Here is a 13,009-nt window from a genome sequence, read left to right as displayed (position 1 = left end):
GCAATTGAGTGATTTTTAGTATATTCACTGACATGCAACCAGAATAAGTTTTTAGGACATTTTTATCACTTCAAAAAAGGATTTGTGCCCTTTAGTTATCCTCCTTATTCCCCAGCCCTAAGCAACCATGGATCTAATTCCTGTTGCTACATATTTCCCTGTTATGTACATTTTACATAAATGGAATTATACAATATGTAGACTTTTGTGACTGGCTTCTTCACTTTGCATAATGTTTTCTAAGTCCATTCATGTAGCATTTATCAAAACTTCATTTCTTTGTGGCTGGATAATATTCCTTTGTATGTGTACACCACATTGTTTCTCAGTGGATGTTATGAGTAACGCCGCTGTAAACAAATAATCACTGAGTTTTTGAGTGCACACGTCTTCATCTCCTGGTTATACACATAGGCATAGAACTGTTTGAGGAACTGCCGGACTTGCCAAGCAGCTGCATCCTTTTCCATTTCCACCGGCAGTGCAGGAGGCTTGCAGTCTCTCCAGTCGTGGCCATTCTGGTGTGAAGTATCTTGAGGAATGATATGCAATGCCCCGGTGACTAATGGTGTCGAGCATCTTTTTCACGTGCTTACTCTCCACTCATATGTCTTGGAGAAACATCTCTTCAGATCCTTTGCTAAATTTTAAATTGAATTACCTTTTATATTGACCTGTTCTTTTTAGATTCCGGATGCAATTCCTTATTAGAAGACTTGCAAATTTTGTCCCATTCTACATGTTGTCTTTTTACTTTCTTGATGGTGTCCTTTGAAACACAAAAATTTTTATTACTTGCTTTTGGAGTCATATCAAAGAATCCTTTGCCCAGTCCAAAGTCATGAAGATTTACTCCTATGTCTTTTATATGTTTAGCTCTTATATTTAGGTCTTTGGTCCACTTTGGATTAAATTTTGTATATTGTTATGAGGTAAGGGTTCAAGTTTATTCTTATGCATATGACTATCAAGTTTCTCTAGGAATTCATTAGCTCTTGAGGGGTAGTTTCTCCAGGCTCCAGGATGTCAAAGCATCATAAAATATAGAAAATAAAAAAACAATATAATAATTTGCAGATGTTGAAACAAACTTGCATCCCTAGGATAAATCCCATTTAGTCGTGTATAATTTTTTTTACACGTTGGATTCAGTTTGTTAATTTGCTGAGTATTCTTGCATGCATATTCATGAGATATTGATCTGTAGTTTTCTTTGTCTGGATTTGGTATCGTAATATTTGCTTCATAAAAATAAGTCGGGGAGTGTTCCCGCCGATTTTCTGAAAGTTGATGAAGAATTGCTTTCTTTAAATTGTTGGCAGAATTCAGCAGCCAAGCCATCTAGGCTTTTCTTTGTGAGAAGCTTTCTTTTTTTAATTAGTTACTTCAATCTCATCACTTACTATAGATCCATCCAGATTGTCTTTTTCTGAAATCAGTTTCAGTAGTGTGTGTCCATTTCATCTGTCATCGGTGCTCAGCTATTCATAGTATTCCTTTCTAATCCTTTATTTCCTTATTCATGGTTTCTTTTAGTTCTGTGAATATTTATAGTGCTTACTCACAGATTGTTGGCTGCTTTTTTCCCCAGAGTGTCAGTCATACTTTCCTGTTTCTTTGCATGCATCGTAATTTTTTTATTGGAAACTGGACATTTTAGGTAATATGCTGTAGCAAATCTAGGTATTGTTCCCCTCACCCCTCTGTAACTTATTTTTGTTTGCTTGTTTTTTGGTTCAGTGACGGCTGGATTATTTTAGTGAAGTCCATCCCTCCGGTCCCTCCTTTTGTCGTTACTCCTCGGGGAGGCCCAGCTTTGGATGTGCCCGTGCACCCTGGGGTGACGGCGGGATTTTAGTGGGGCACCTTTCCTTTCTTGACCAAACCCAAGCTTTTAACTTTACTGATCGGTGGCTGAAAGCTCTTGTTTTCGACGCTATCCTGGGGGCATAAATTGCTTTACAAACTCATTCAATCAAGTCCTGGTCCCTTTGAAAGGAATAGTTTGACATCGGTGTTTGACATTTTTTCTGACCCCAAATGGGTTCCTCTCAGCTATGTTATTCCCCAGTTGCTTTCCTCCTGCAAACTAGAAAACCTATAATTTAAACTTTATCTTTAAAAAAGTGTTTTGTTATTTTTCAATTACAGTTAACGTATAATATTACGTTAGTTTTAGGTGTAAAACACGGTGATTAGACATTTATATAACTTAGGAAGTGATCACCCCAATAAATCTCGTACCCATCTGACACCATACAATTATAAATAATATGATTGACTATATTCTTTATACTATACTTTATATTCCCCATTGGTAGGTTTTGTAACTGCCAATTTGTACTTTTTAATCCCTTCCCCTCCTTCACCCACACCCTTATTTCCCTTCCCATCCGGTACTTCTCAAAATGTTTTCTGCATCTATGAGTTTGTTTCCGTTTTTTTGTTTCTTAGATTCCACATGTAAATGAATCATATGGCATTTGTCTTTGACTGACTCAGCACAATACCCTCTCGGTCCAGCCATGCTGTCGCAGATGGCAAGATTGCATCCTTTTTTTTTTTTTTTTTTTATGGCTGAGTAACAGTCCATTGTATATATGTACCACCTCTTCCTTATCCATTTATCAATTGGTGGACACCCAGGTTGCCTCCATATCTTGGCTACTGTAAATAATGCTGTAGTGAACATATGGATGATCATGTCCCTTCAAAGTAATATTTAGGTTTCTTTGGATAAATACCCAGAAATGGGATTACTGGGTCCTTCTTTGTCTCTCGTATAGCCTTTGTTTTAAAGTCTGTTTTGTCTGGTATACATATTGCTGCCCTTTTTTTTTTTTTTATTTCCATTTTCATGAAATATCTTTTTCTATCCATTTACTTTCAGTCTCTGTGTGTCTTAATTTTAAGTGAGTCTCTTATAAGCAGCATATATATGTAAGGGTCTTGTTTTCCTATCCATTTAGCCACCTTATCTTTTGATTAAAGCATTTAATTCATTTATATTTAAAGTAATTATTGATAGATACATAGTTATTGCCATTTTTGATTATTCATATTTTTGATATATATTTTTTTATTCTTCTTAAAGAAGTCCCTCCAACATTTCCTGTAACACTGGCTTGGTGGTGATGAACTCTTAGCTTTTTCTTATCTGAGAAGCTCTTTATCTGTCCTTCAATTCCGAATGATAGCTTTGCTGGATAGACTAATCTTAGTTGTAGGTCTTTGCTTCTCATCACTTTGAATATTTCATGCCAATCCCTTCTGGCCTGCAAAGTTTCTGTTGAGAGATCAGCTGACATTCTTATGGGAGCACCATTGTAGGTAACTAACTGCTTTTCTCTTGCTGTTTTTAAGATTCTGTATTTCACCTTTGGCATTTTAATTATGATGTGTCTTGGTGTAGACCTCTTTGGGTTTATCTTGTTCGGGACTCTGAGCTTCCTGTGCTTGTGTTTATGTCCTTTGCTAGGTTAAGGAAGTTTTCTGTCATTATTTCGTCAAATAGTTGTTAATTTCTTGCTCTCTCCCCCATCTTTCTGCTACCCCTATGATGTAAATGTTTGTATACTTGATGTTGTCCCAGAGTCCCGTAACCTGTATCTTAAATCTCTTCCCAGTGGCTTTTCATCACAACCACCTCTGTTCCTGAAGTGTCTTTAGGATTGAATTTCTCTAAGGGGACAAATGAGGTCAATTCCTTTGGGAAGAGATTAAATCCCAGGGCTCTGGATTTGCAGGTGGGGTCAATGGCAAGCTGCTCTCTGAGTGAGATCCCTGTTGTAGGAGCCCAGCACTTGGTGAATATGGAACAGCAGCCTGAGGTCCTCAGCTTGTCCCTCCTGGCGTGGAACCGCCACCTCAGGAGCAAGGGTGCTGAGCACCCTAGTATTCTCAGTGTGCTGTAGACCCTGCTCCACGAGTGGGAACTGGGAAGAAGGGGAAACCCCCACTTCTCATCCCGGCTCCCCCAGGACTTGGCCTCAGCAAAGGTAGATGGGGGCAGGGTGAGAAATGCCAATATCCTGCCCTTCCCAGGAAGAAAGCTCACCACTGGCAGCTGGAGAGAGAGGGGGCCCTGTATTCTTGGCACTTAAGTGGTCACCTCACTGAGCTGGGTGGGTTGAGAATGGTCTTTTTTCAAATACCAAGATTCTGCTTTCTTACCAAATTTTGATAGTTTTTCTTGTTTAGATGTTTCTTCATTGGTTGTTTGCCCTTAGGATGATTTCCGGAGGCTTAAATGGTCGTATTTTCATTTTTTGATTAATAATTTTCACAGTTTCACTGAAAGGTGGGACAGTACAGCCCCTTGGATTTCTCTGCTTCTATAGTTATTGCTATTAGTATAGTTGGGTGTTAGAAATGCTATTCTCAGAAAGTTAAAATGACTAGAGACAAGCCTTTTAAAAATTCGGAAGGAATATAAGAGCAACTGCTTGTCATGAGAGCTGCTAGAATAACAAAATTGGAGAACAAAACGAATGGTAAGTTCCTGGCTTAATTTCTTACTAGGTATAAAGACTCGCGAAACAAGTTACTTGGATGACAAAGAAAAGCTATAATGATCGATTCTGAATTTGTCATTTGACTATAGAGAGAGAAGAATTCTGGGAGCAAATGTGTGATTTCCATGCATTCCGGGACCACCACTATACAAGACCCTAAGAATCCAGAACATGTGAAGACATTTACGTTTGACCTGGCATATTGGTCTCACAGTGGATTTCAGATGGATAAAGATGGTGTGTTTATTTCAGCTGATCCTAATAGTAAATTTGCAAGCCAGGTAAATTGCTTTGAAACACAACTTCAATGGAAGGTTTTTTATAATGACATGTTAACGGTATAACAATAATTTTTTTATGTGAGCATGCTACAATACATATTTCCATTTGAGAGTTTGATTTTAAATCAGTTCCTTTTTCATGCTAAACATTAGATTCAAAAGTGTACCTATTGCCTAAATAATTTCTTAGGTACTCACATCAGTTGATTTCCCAAAGTACTGACATATTTTGAAAAAGGAGCATTGGTCAATTATATTTTGCATCTCTGAGAAAAGCAAAATAAGCAAAACTTGTGAAGCACTCAGCATTTGAGAACTTTTGTTTTATCAAATATTTATCGGATGCCATGTACTATTCCACTTTAAAGTTGCTCACAGTTTCATATGAGAAGACAGACAAAGAAGGGCATTCAAACGTTACGGGTTCTGTGATAAGAATGTGTAGGATACAATGGGGCGTGAAGGACAAGTGGTCATTTCGATCTGGACAGAGCTCATTAAACTGCTTGGATCTGTGGGTTTATAGTTTGTATCAGATTTGGAGAAATTTCCACCATCATTTCAAGTATTTTTTTTGTCCCTCCCCTTCTTTCTTCTGTGACTCCAGTTACATGAATGTGTGAGATTGTCTCACAGGTCACTGAGGCTTTGTTCATTTTCCCCCCAACCTCTTCTGTTCTTGTCTGCCTACTTGTCTTTCAAAACTCAGCCTAAAGATTATAGCCTTTATTAAGGGCCCCCTAAAATACCCTCTGTCAAATAGTTCTGACTTCACAAACTCACTGAAAGGATCTTATGGACCAACCCCATAATGTACCACCCTGGAGCAATCAATAAAAAAAAATAAAAAAGAAGCATAATAATGAGTCAATTGTGAAGAAATGGAATTATGATATACTCAATCTAAAACATGGCAGGAAAAGGAGAGGAATAAGAAAATAAATACCAAGATGGTAGACTTAATGCCAGCCATATTATTATAGCAAATGTAAATAAACATGCCAATTAAAAGGCAGAGGTTATCAGATTTGATAGGAAAAGCAGGATCCAACTACATTGATTTACAGAAAAACAATTTAGATGTAAATAGATAACTACCATGTAAATGCCAAACAGAGGCAATATGTACATCAAAGTAGACTTCAGAACAAGGGACATTTTGTAATGATAAAGTAATCAATTAATTAAGAAGACATACCATCCTAAATGGGTATGTACCCAATAACGGATTTTCAAAGTACATGAAGTAGAAACTGATAGAAATTGAAAGAGAAACAGTCCAACCTACAATTATGATTTATAATTTAATTACTCCTGAGCAATGGATAAAACAAATTTAAAAATCAGTAACATTATAGAATGACACTATCATCCTAATTGACAATTATATTCTAAAACTCTCGTGCTACCCCCACCCAACCACAGCACTACACAGCCTTTTCAAGTGAACATGGAACTTTAGTTATGATCGACTATATTCTGGATAAAAGTAATCTCATCAAATGTAAGATAACTAAAATCATACAAAGTATGTTCTCTGACAACAATGAAAATAAACTTAGAAATAACTGAAAGACATTAGGAAAATCCACAAATATTTAGAAAATAACAGACTTCTAAATAATCCATCGGTCAAGGAACAGCCCAAAGGAAAATTAGTAAATATTTTGAATTCAAAAATCAAAACATCCATCAAAATTTATGTGGTGCGGCTAAAGCATGGCTTAGAGAAATTTTATAGCATTAAATGATTATATTAGAAAAGAACAGTCTCAAATAAACATTCTAGGTTTCTATCTAAGAATTTAGAAAGTTATACACAAAGTAAACAGAGGAAAAAATAAAGGTTAGAGCATTAATCTAATCTAATTAATTTACATTAATTAATATAAAACAGTAAAATAATAGAGGAAAAAAATCAATGAACCTGAAAACTGGTTCTTTGAAAAGATCGATAAAATTGATAAACCTCTAGCCAAACTGATCAAGGAAAAGGACATATAAAGTCCCAAGATGAGAAATGAAAAAGACATTACTGCAGCTCTTACATACATTAAAATATATAAGGGAATGTTACGAACAACTTATTGTCAATAGATTCAACAAGACAGGTAAAATGGACACAAGCTACTTAAGTTCGCACAAAAAGGGATAACACTAGTAACCCTATATCTATGAAAGATATTGAATTTGTATTTATTAAAGGACTCGAATTTATTAAAGAAATTGAATTTACAGTTAAAAACCTCACAAAGAAAACTCCAGGCCCAGATGCCTCTGCTGTGAATTCTGCCAGAGGAAGAAGTCATGAGAACGCTACCGAATAGTCTCGCAGGTGGTAGAAGGAACAGTCATTTTCTGAGGCCGGTATTATAAGAAAACCTGCCAAAGATGTTACGAAAACACTACAAGCAAATATCCTTTATGAACATAGACACGAAAATTATTAACAAGATTTTCACAAATAGAATTCAACAATATATTTAAAAAACAATGCGTCGCTATCAAGTGGGACTTTTCCCGAAGATTGGCCTAACATCTGAACATCAATGTAATTCATCTTATGATCGGAATAAAGGAAGAAAGAAAGTACATGATCAGATGCAAAAAAAGTATCTGACAAAATTCAACATACAATCATGATGAAAACTCAGCAAACCTGAAATAGGAGAGAGCTTCCTGGAAACAGAAATTCTCTGAAATACACAGGTATTCTCACATTCGATGGAAAAACACTGCATGCTTCCCCCTAAGATTGGGGATAAGACAAAGAGGTTCAATCTCATCATTTCTACACAACATTTACTGCAGGTCCTAGCGAGGGCAATATGGCAATTAATAGGAAATAAGTGGCGTGCAGATTAAAAAGAAGTCACACTATTTGCATATGACGTGATTATCTATGTAAAAAACCCTAAGGGATTGACAGTGATGTAGAATAGCATTTGACAAGATTCATTTATGACAAAAACTCTCAATAAAATGGGTCTAGGAAAGTACCTCAATATGATAAAGGCCATATAGGATAAACCCTCAGCTAGGTATCTGAGTCACTGATGAAAAACTGAAACCTTTTCCTCTAAGATTAGGAACAAGGCAAGGGTGTTCACCCTCATCAACATAGTAGTAGAAGTCCTGTCTAAAGCAATCAAGCAAGAAAAAGAAATAAAAGGTGTCCAAATTGGAAAGGAAGACTTAGAGCTGTAACTATTTGTGTATGGCATGATTTTACATATAGAAAACACTAAAGACTCCACGAAAAATATTAGAAATAATAAACAGTAAAGTTACAGAGCACAAAATCAGTATACCGCTATCTGTTGAGTTTCTATACACTAACAATGAAAAACCAGAAAAATAAAGAAAACAATCCCATTTACAATTGCAACAACCAAATACCCAGGAATAAATTTAACTAAAGGGGTATAAGACCTACACACTGAAAACTATACGACAGTGTTGAAAGAAACTGAAGACACAAAGAAATGGAAAGATATCCAGTGCTCATGAATTGGAAGAAATCACATTGTTAAAATGTCCAAATTACCTAAAGCTTTCTACAGATTTAAAGCAGTCCCTATCAAAATCTCAACAGCATCTAACCATTGTGCTGTCTATCTTAAACTAATATAAAACTAAATAAAATTTTAAAAATCTTAACGGTATTTTTCATAGAAATGGAACAAAAAATTGTAAAATTTGGAGGGAACTGCAAAAGACCCCAAATAGCCAAAGCACCCGAAGGAAAAGAACGAAGCCAGAGGGATTACATTTCTTGAATTCAAATTATACTGTAAAGCTAGAGTAACCAAAACAGTATGGTACTGGAAAAATAACAGACAGACAGACAAATACACGAAATAGTATCAGGAGCCTAGAAATAAACCCACACATGTATGGATAACTAATTTACAACAAGGGAGCCAAGAACACACAATGGAGAAAGAAAAGTCTCTTCAATAAGTGGTGCTGGGAAAACTGGAAAGCCATATGCAAAAGAATGAAACTAGACTACTGTCTTACATCATACACAAAAATTAAGAATGGATTAAAAACTTGAATGTAAGACCCTAAACAATAAAATATGTAGAAGAAAATACAGGTGGTAAGCTCCTTGACATCATTCTTAGTGTTTTTTTGTGGATTCAACTCCAATGGCAAGGGAAACAAAAAAAAAAAAATAAAGAAACGAGACTACATCAAACTAAAAAGCTTCTGCACAGCAAAGGAAATTATCAAAGCGAAAAGGCACACCTACTGAATCAGAATAGATATGTGTAAATCACACATTTGATAAGGAGTTGATATTCAAAATATATAAAGAATTCATATATCTCAATAACAAAAAAACAACCCAATTAAAAAATGGGCAGAGGATCTGAATAGATATTTTCCCTAGGAAGACATACAGTCTTCCTTGGCACATGAAAAGATGTTCAATATCACTAATCATTAGAGAAATGCGAATCAAAACCACAGTGAGATATCATGTCACACCTGTTAGAATGGGTATAATTAAAAAGACAAGAAGCAACGAGTGTTGGAGAGGATGTGGAGGAAAGGCACCCTTTTACGTATAAATTAGTGCAGCTACTGTGGAAGACAGTATGGAGATTCTTCAAAAAAAATTAAGAAGAGAACTACCATATCATCCAGCTATTCCACTTAGGGATATCTATTTGAATAGTACAAAAACACTAATTCAAAAAGATATATGCACCCTTTGTTCATTGCAGCATTACCTACAATAGCCAAGAAATGAAAACAGCCTAAGTGTCCATCAACAAATGAATGGATAAAGAAGATGTGAGAGACACATACACACACACACACACACACACACACACACACATCCCTCCCCCCCCACCTCCGGAATACTACTCAGTCATAAAAAGGTGAAATCCTGCTATCTGAGACAACATGGATGGACCCTAAGACGATTATGCTAAGTAAAATAAGTCAGATGGAAAAAGAAATACTGTATGACATCACTCATATGTGGAACATAAAACAAAACAAACAAAATGCAACACAGAAACTTACAGAGGCAGACAACAGATTGGTGGTTACCTTCAGGGAAGGGAGTCGATTGTATGGGGATGAATGGAAACCAGACTTTTGGTGGTGAACACGATGTAGTCCATACAGATGTCGATTCACAGTGTCACATACCTGAGACTTACATAATTTTATAGACTAATGTAACCTCGATAAAAAGTAAATTTTAAAAAGCTACTATTTTTAAAAATTGTGTTTAGCAAGGTCGACGTACAAAAATCAATAATATTTTCTATGCTAGCAAGGGACGATTAAAAACTAAAATTTTAAAATATTTACAATATCAAAAACGTGAAATACTTTAAGGATAAATTTAACAAAATATGTACAAAAGCTGCATGCTATAAAACATTCCTGAAAGGAAGACTTAAATCGGAAGACTCAATATTATTAAAAAGTCAAATTGATTAATAGATTCAAAGCAATCCTAATCAAAAACCCAGCAGTAATATCCTGTGGAAATTGATACACTACTTCAACAATTTACATAGAATTGTAAAGGATTTAGAATAGCTAAAATTACTTGACAGAGAATAAACTCGAATAACTGAAAACCCACTATGGAACTACAATAATCAAGACAATGTGGTATTGCCTAAAAAAGGAGATATAGATCGATGGAACAGAATAAAGTTATCAAAACTAGATCCTCATACATCTTCAATATATATATTTTTTTTACCAAGGTGCTATAATGAGTTGAATACTGTTCCCCCCAAATTTATGTCCATGAGAACCTCAGAATGGGATCTTATTTAGAAACAGGATATTTGCAGATGTAATTAGTTAAGATGAGGCCATACTGGATTACGGTGGGCCCCAAATCTACTTCTTGTAAGATGAGGGAAATCTGGCCACAGATACACAGGGAGGTGGCCATGTGATGATGGAGGCAGAGGCTGAGCGCCGAGGACTGCCAGCAGCTGCCAGAAGGTGGGAAAGGCAGAGAAACTATGGCCTTGCCAACACCTTGATTTTGGAATTTTAGCCCCAGAACGGTGAGAGAACAATTTTCTGCCGTTTTTAGTAACCTCGTCTGTGGTCATTTGTTATGGCGGGCCTAGCAAACTAATACAGACGAGAAGGTTCATCAGAATTGAAGTCGTCCAACAAATGGTGCTGGAGATAATACATCTGAGAAAATACAAACTTTCTTTCCTCACACCATATACAAAATGAACTCAAAATTGATCAGAGGCCTAAAACTATAAAGCCTCTAACAGACAGGATAGGAGAAAATGGTCATAATCTCAGATCTAACAAAGCTGTCTTGATAGGACGCAAGCCGTAAAAGAAAATATTTGATAAATGAGATTCACTTTTTAAAAAATATCTTTTGCTCTTTGAGAGATACCAGTGAGAACACGAAGAGGCAAGCCACAAAAAATGAAAATATTTGCAAAACATGTATCTGATAAAACATCCAAAATATATAATGAATCCTTACACCTTAAAAGAGAAAACCAAGTCCATTTTTTTTTAAATGGCAAAAGATTTGATCAGAGTCTTCACCAAAGAAGATACGGAAATTACCTAAAACCAATGAAAATGTGTCCAACTTCATTAGGGAAATGAAAATTAAGAAATGCAAATGAGAATACCACCATGGCGGTACCATGCTCGCTTCGGCAGCACACATACTAAAATTGGAACGATACAGAGAAGATAAGCATGGCCCCTGCACAAGGGTGACACGCAAATTTGTGAAGCGTGTTGTATTTTGACAAATTGGCACATATGAAATAGTCATGGGAATGTAAAGTACAGCATAGGGAATGTCGTCAATAATATTGTAATAACTATGTCTAATTTCGGGGGGATCACTTTGTAAATTATATAAATATCTAACGACTATGCTGTGCACCTGAAACTAATATAAAATAATATTGAATGTCAACTGTAATTGAAAAATCAAAAAGGGGGGCGGAGGGGAAGTTAAGGGGAATAAGTTCGAACTTCCAGGTATAAATCAAGTCACGGGGCTGTGGTGCTCAGCATAAGGGATGGAGCCAATAATATTGTGACAGTGCTGCACGTGTCCCATGGTGGCTGGACTTATCATGGTGGCCACTTTAGGTGCATAAATGTTGAACAACTATGGTGTATGCCTGAAACTAATACAATATTGTATGTTAGCTACATTTTAATAAAAAGTTTTTCTAAAAAAAGAATATTTTAATGACAAGAAATATGATTAGCTGAAGTTATTAAAAGACAGTTGCTAAACATATTAGTAATTCTCTTTTGGTTGAATAATAATAAACTTAAATTTGTTCAATCAAAAAAAAAATTTTGTGCATAAAAAAAACCTGACGATACCAAATGCTGACATGCATGTGGATCAACCGGAGCCCTAATATAGCACTTATGGCAAAGCAAAAAGGCTTAGTCATATTGGAAAACAGTTTCTTTAAAATTTAAGGGCACACTTAACCATACAATCCAGCAATTCCAAGAGAAATAAAAATATATATCCTCAAACAACTGTAGGCAAACAAACATCCATAGCACCTTTATATATAATAGTCCCAAACTAGAAACTTAAATGTCCATAATAAAGTTGTGATGTGTTTATAAAATACAATTCAGCAACAAAAGGAACTAATAATGACATGCAACAACCTGGATGCATCTCGAAGCGCTATATTAAGTGAAAGAAGCCATGTACAAAAGACCACACACTGTACGATCCCACTTAACTGAGAACTCCAGAAAAAAACAAAACTCTAGTTACACGAGGTAAATCTCTGGCAGTGAGGGGCTGACGGTGGGAGGAGAGGTCTGAGGCAAAGCGGCTCAAGGGAACTTTTTGAAATAATTACAATTTTTAAAAATCTTCATCGTGGTACTCGTCACATGGCCAAGTACATATGTCGAAAGTCATGACACTGTATACTTTAAATGGATAAATTTAATAAATATTAATTTTACTTCAATAAAGATGGAATTTTTCAAAAAGAAAAAAATACCTAAGGAATACATTTAACCAAGGAGGTAAAAGACTTTTATACTGAAAACTATGACACTGGTGAAAGAATTGAAAGGAGACACAAATGTATGGAAAGATATTTTGTGCTCGTGGCTTGGAAGAATTATATTGTTAAAATGCCCATAATACACAAAGCGTTCTAGTAAGTGCTCACTTAACGTTGTTGA

The 13,009-nt window shown here is 35.7% G+C and overlaps 1 protein-coding gene and 1 non-coding gene across 2 annotated transcripts in view; both read left to right on the top strand.

Moving 5' to 3' along the window:
• The window catches only part of LOC105292604 (kinesin-like protein KIF28P), a 66,904-nt gene that overhangs the window by 2,253 nt on the left and 51,642 nt on the right, over window positions 1-13,009 (top strand). Inside the window, exon 2 of the mRNA XM_011360872.2 lies at window positions 4,604-4,795. Coding sequence (XP_011359174.1) covers window positions 4,604-4,795 — 192 coding nt within the window. The remainder of the gene's footprint in view (window positions 1-4,603; window positions 4,796-13,009) is intronic.
• Window positions 11,470-11,576, top strand: LOC111740251. Its single transcript, XR_002780557.1, has one exon. It is a non-coding gene; the product is annotated as a U6 spliceosomal RNA (small nuclear RNA).

Source organism: Pteropus vampyrus, unplaced genomic scaffold (assembly GCF_000151845.1).
Source record: "Pteropus vampyrus isolate Shadow unplaced genomic scaffold, Pvam_2.0 Scaffold60, whole genome shotgun sequence".
NCBI classification, from domain to species: domain Eukaryota; kingdom Metazoa; phylum Chordata; class Mammalia; order Chiroptera; family Pteropodidae; genus Pteropus; species Pteropus vampyrus.
The sequence above is the reverse complement of the archived record's forward strand: the minus strand, read 5'-3'. Positions and strand labels throughout refer to the sequence as shown.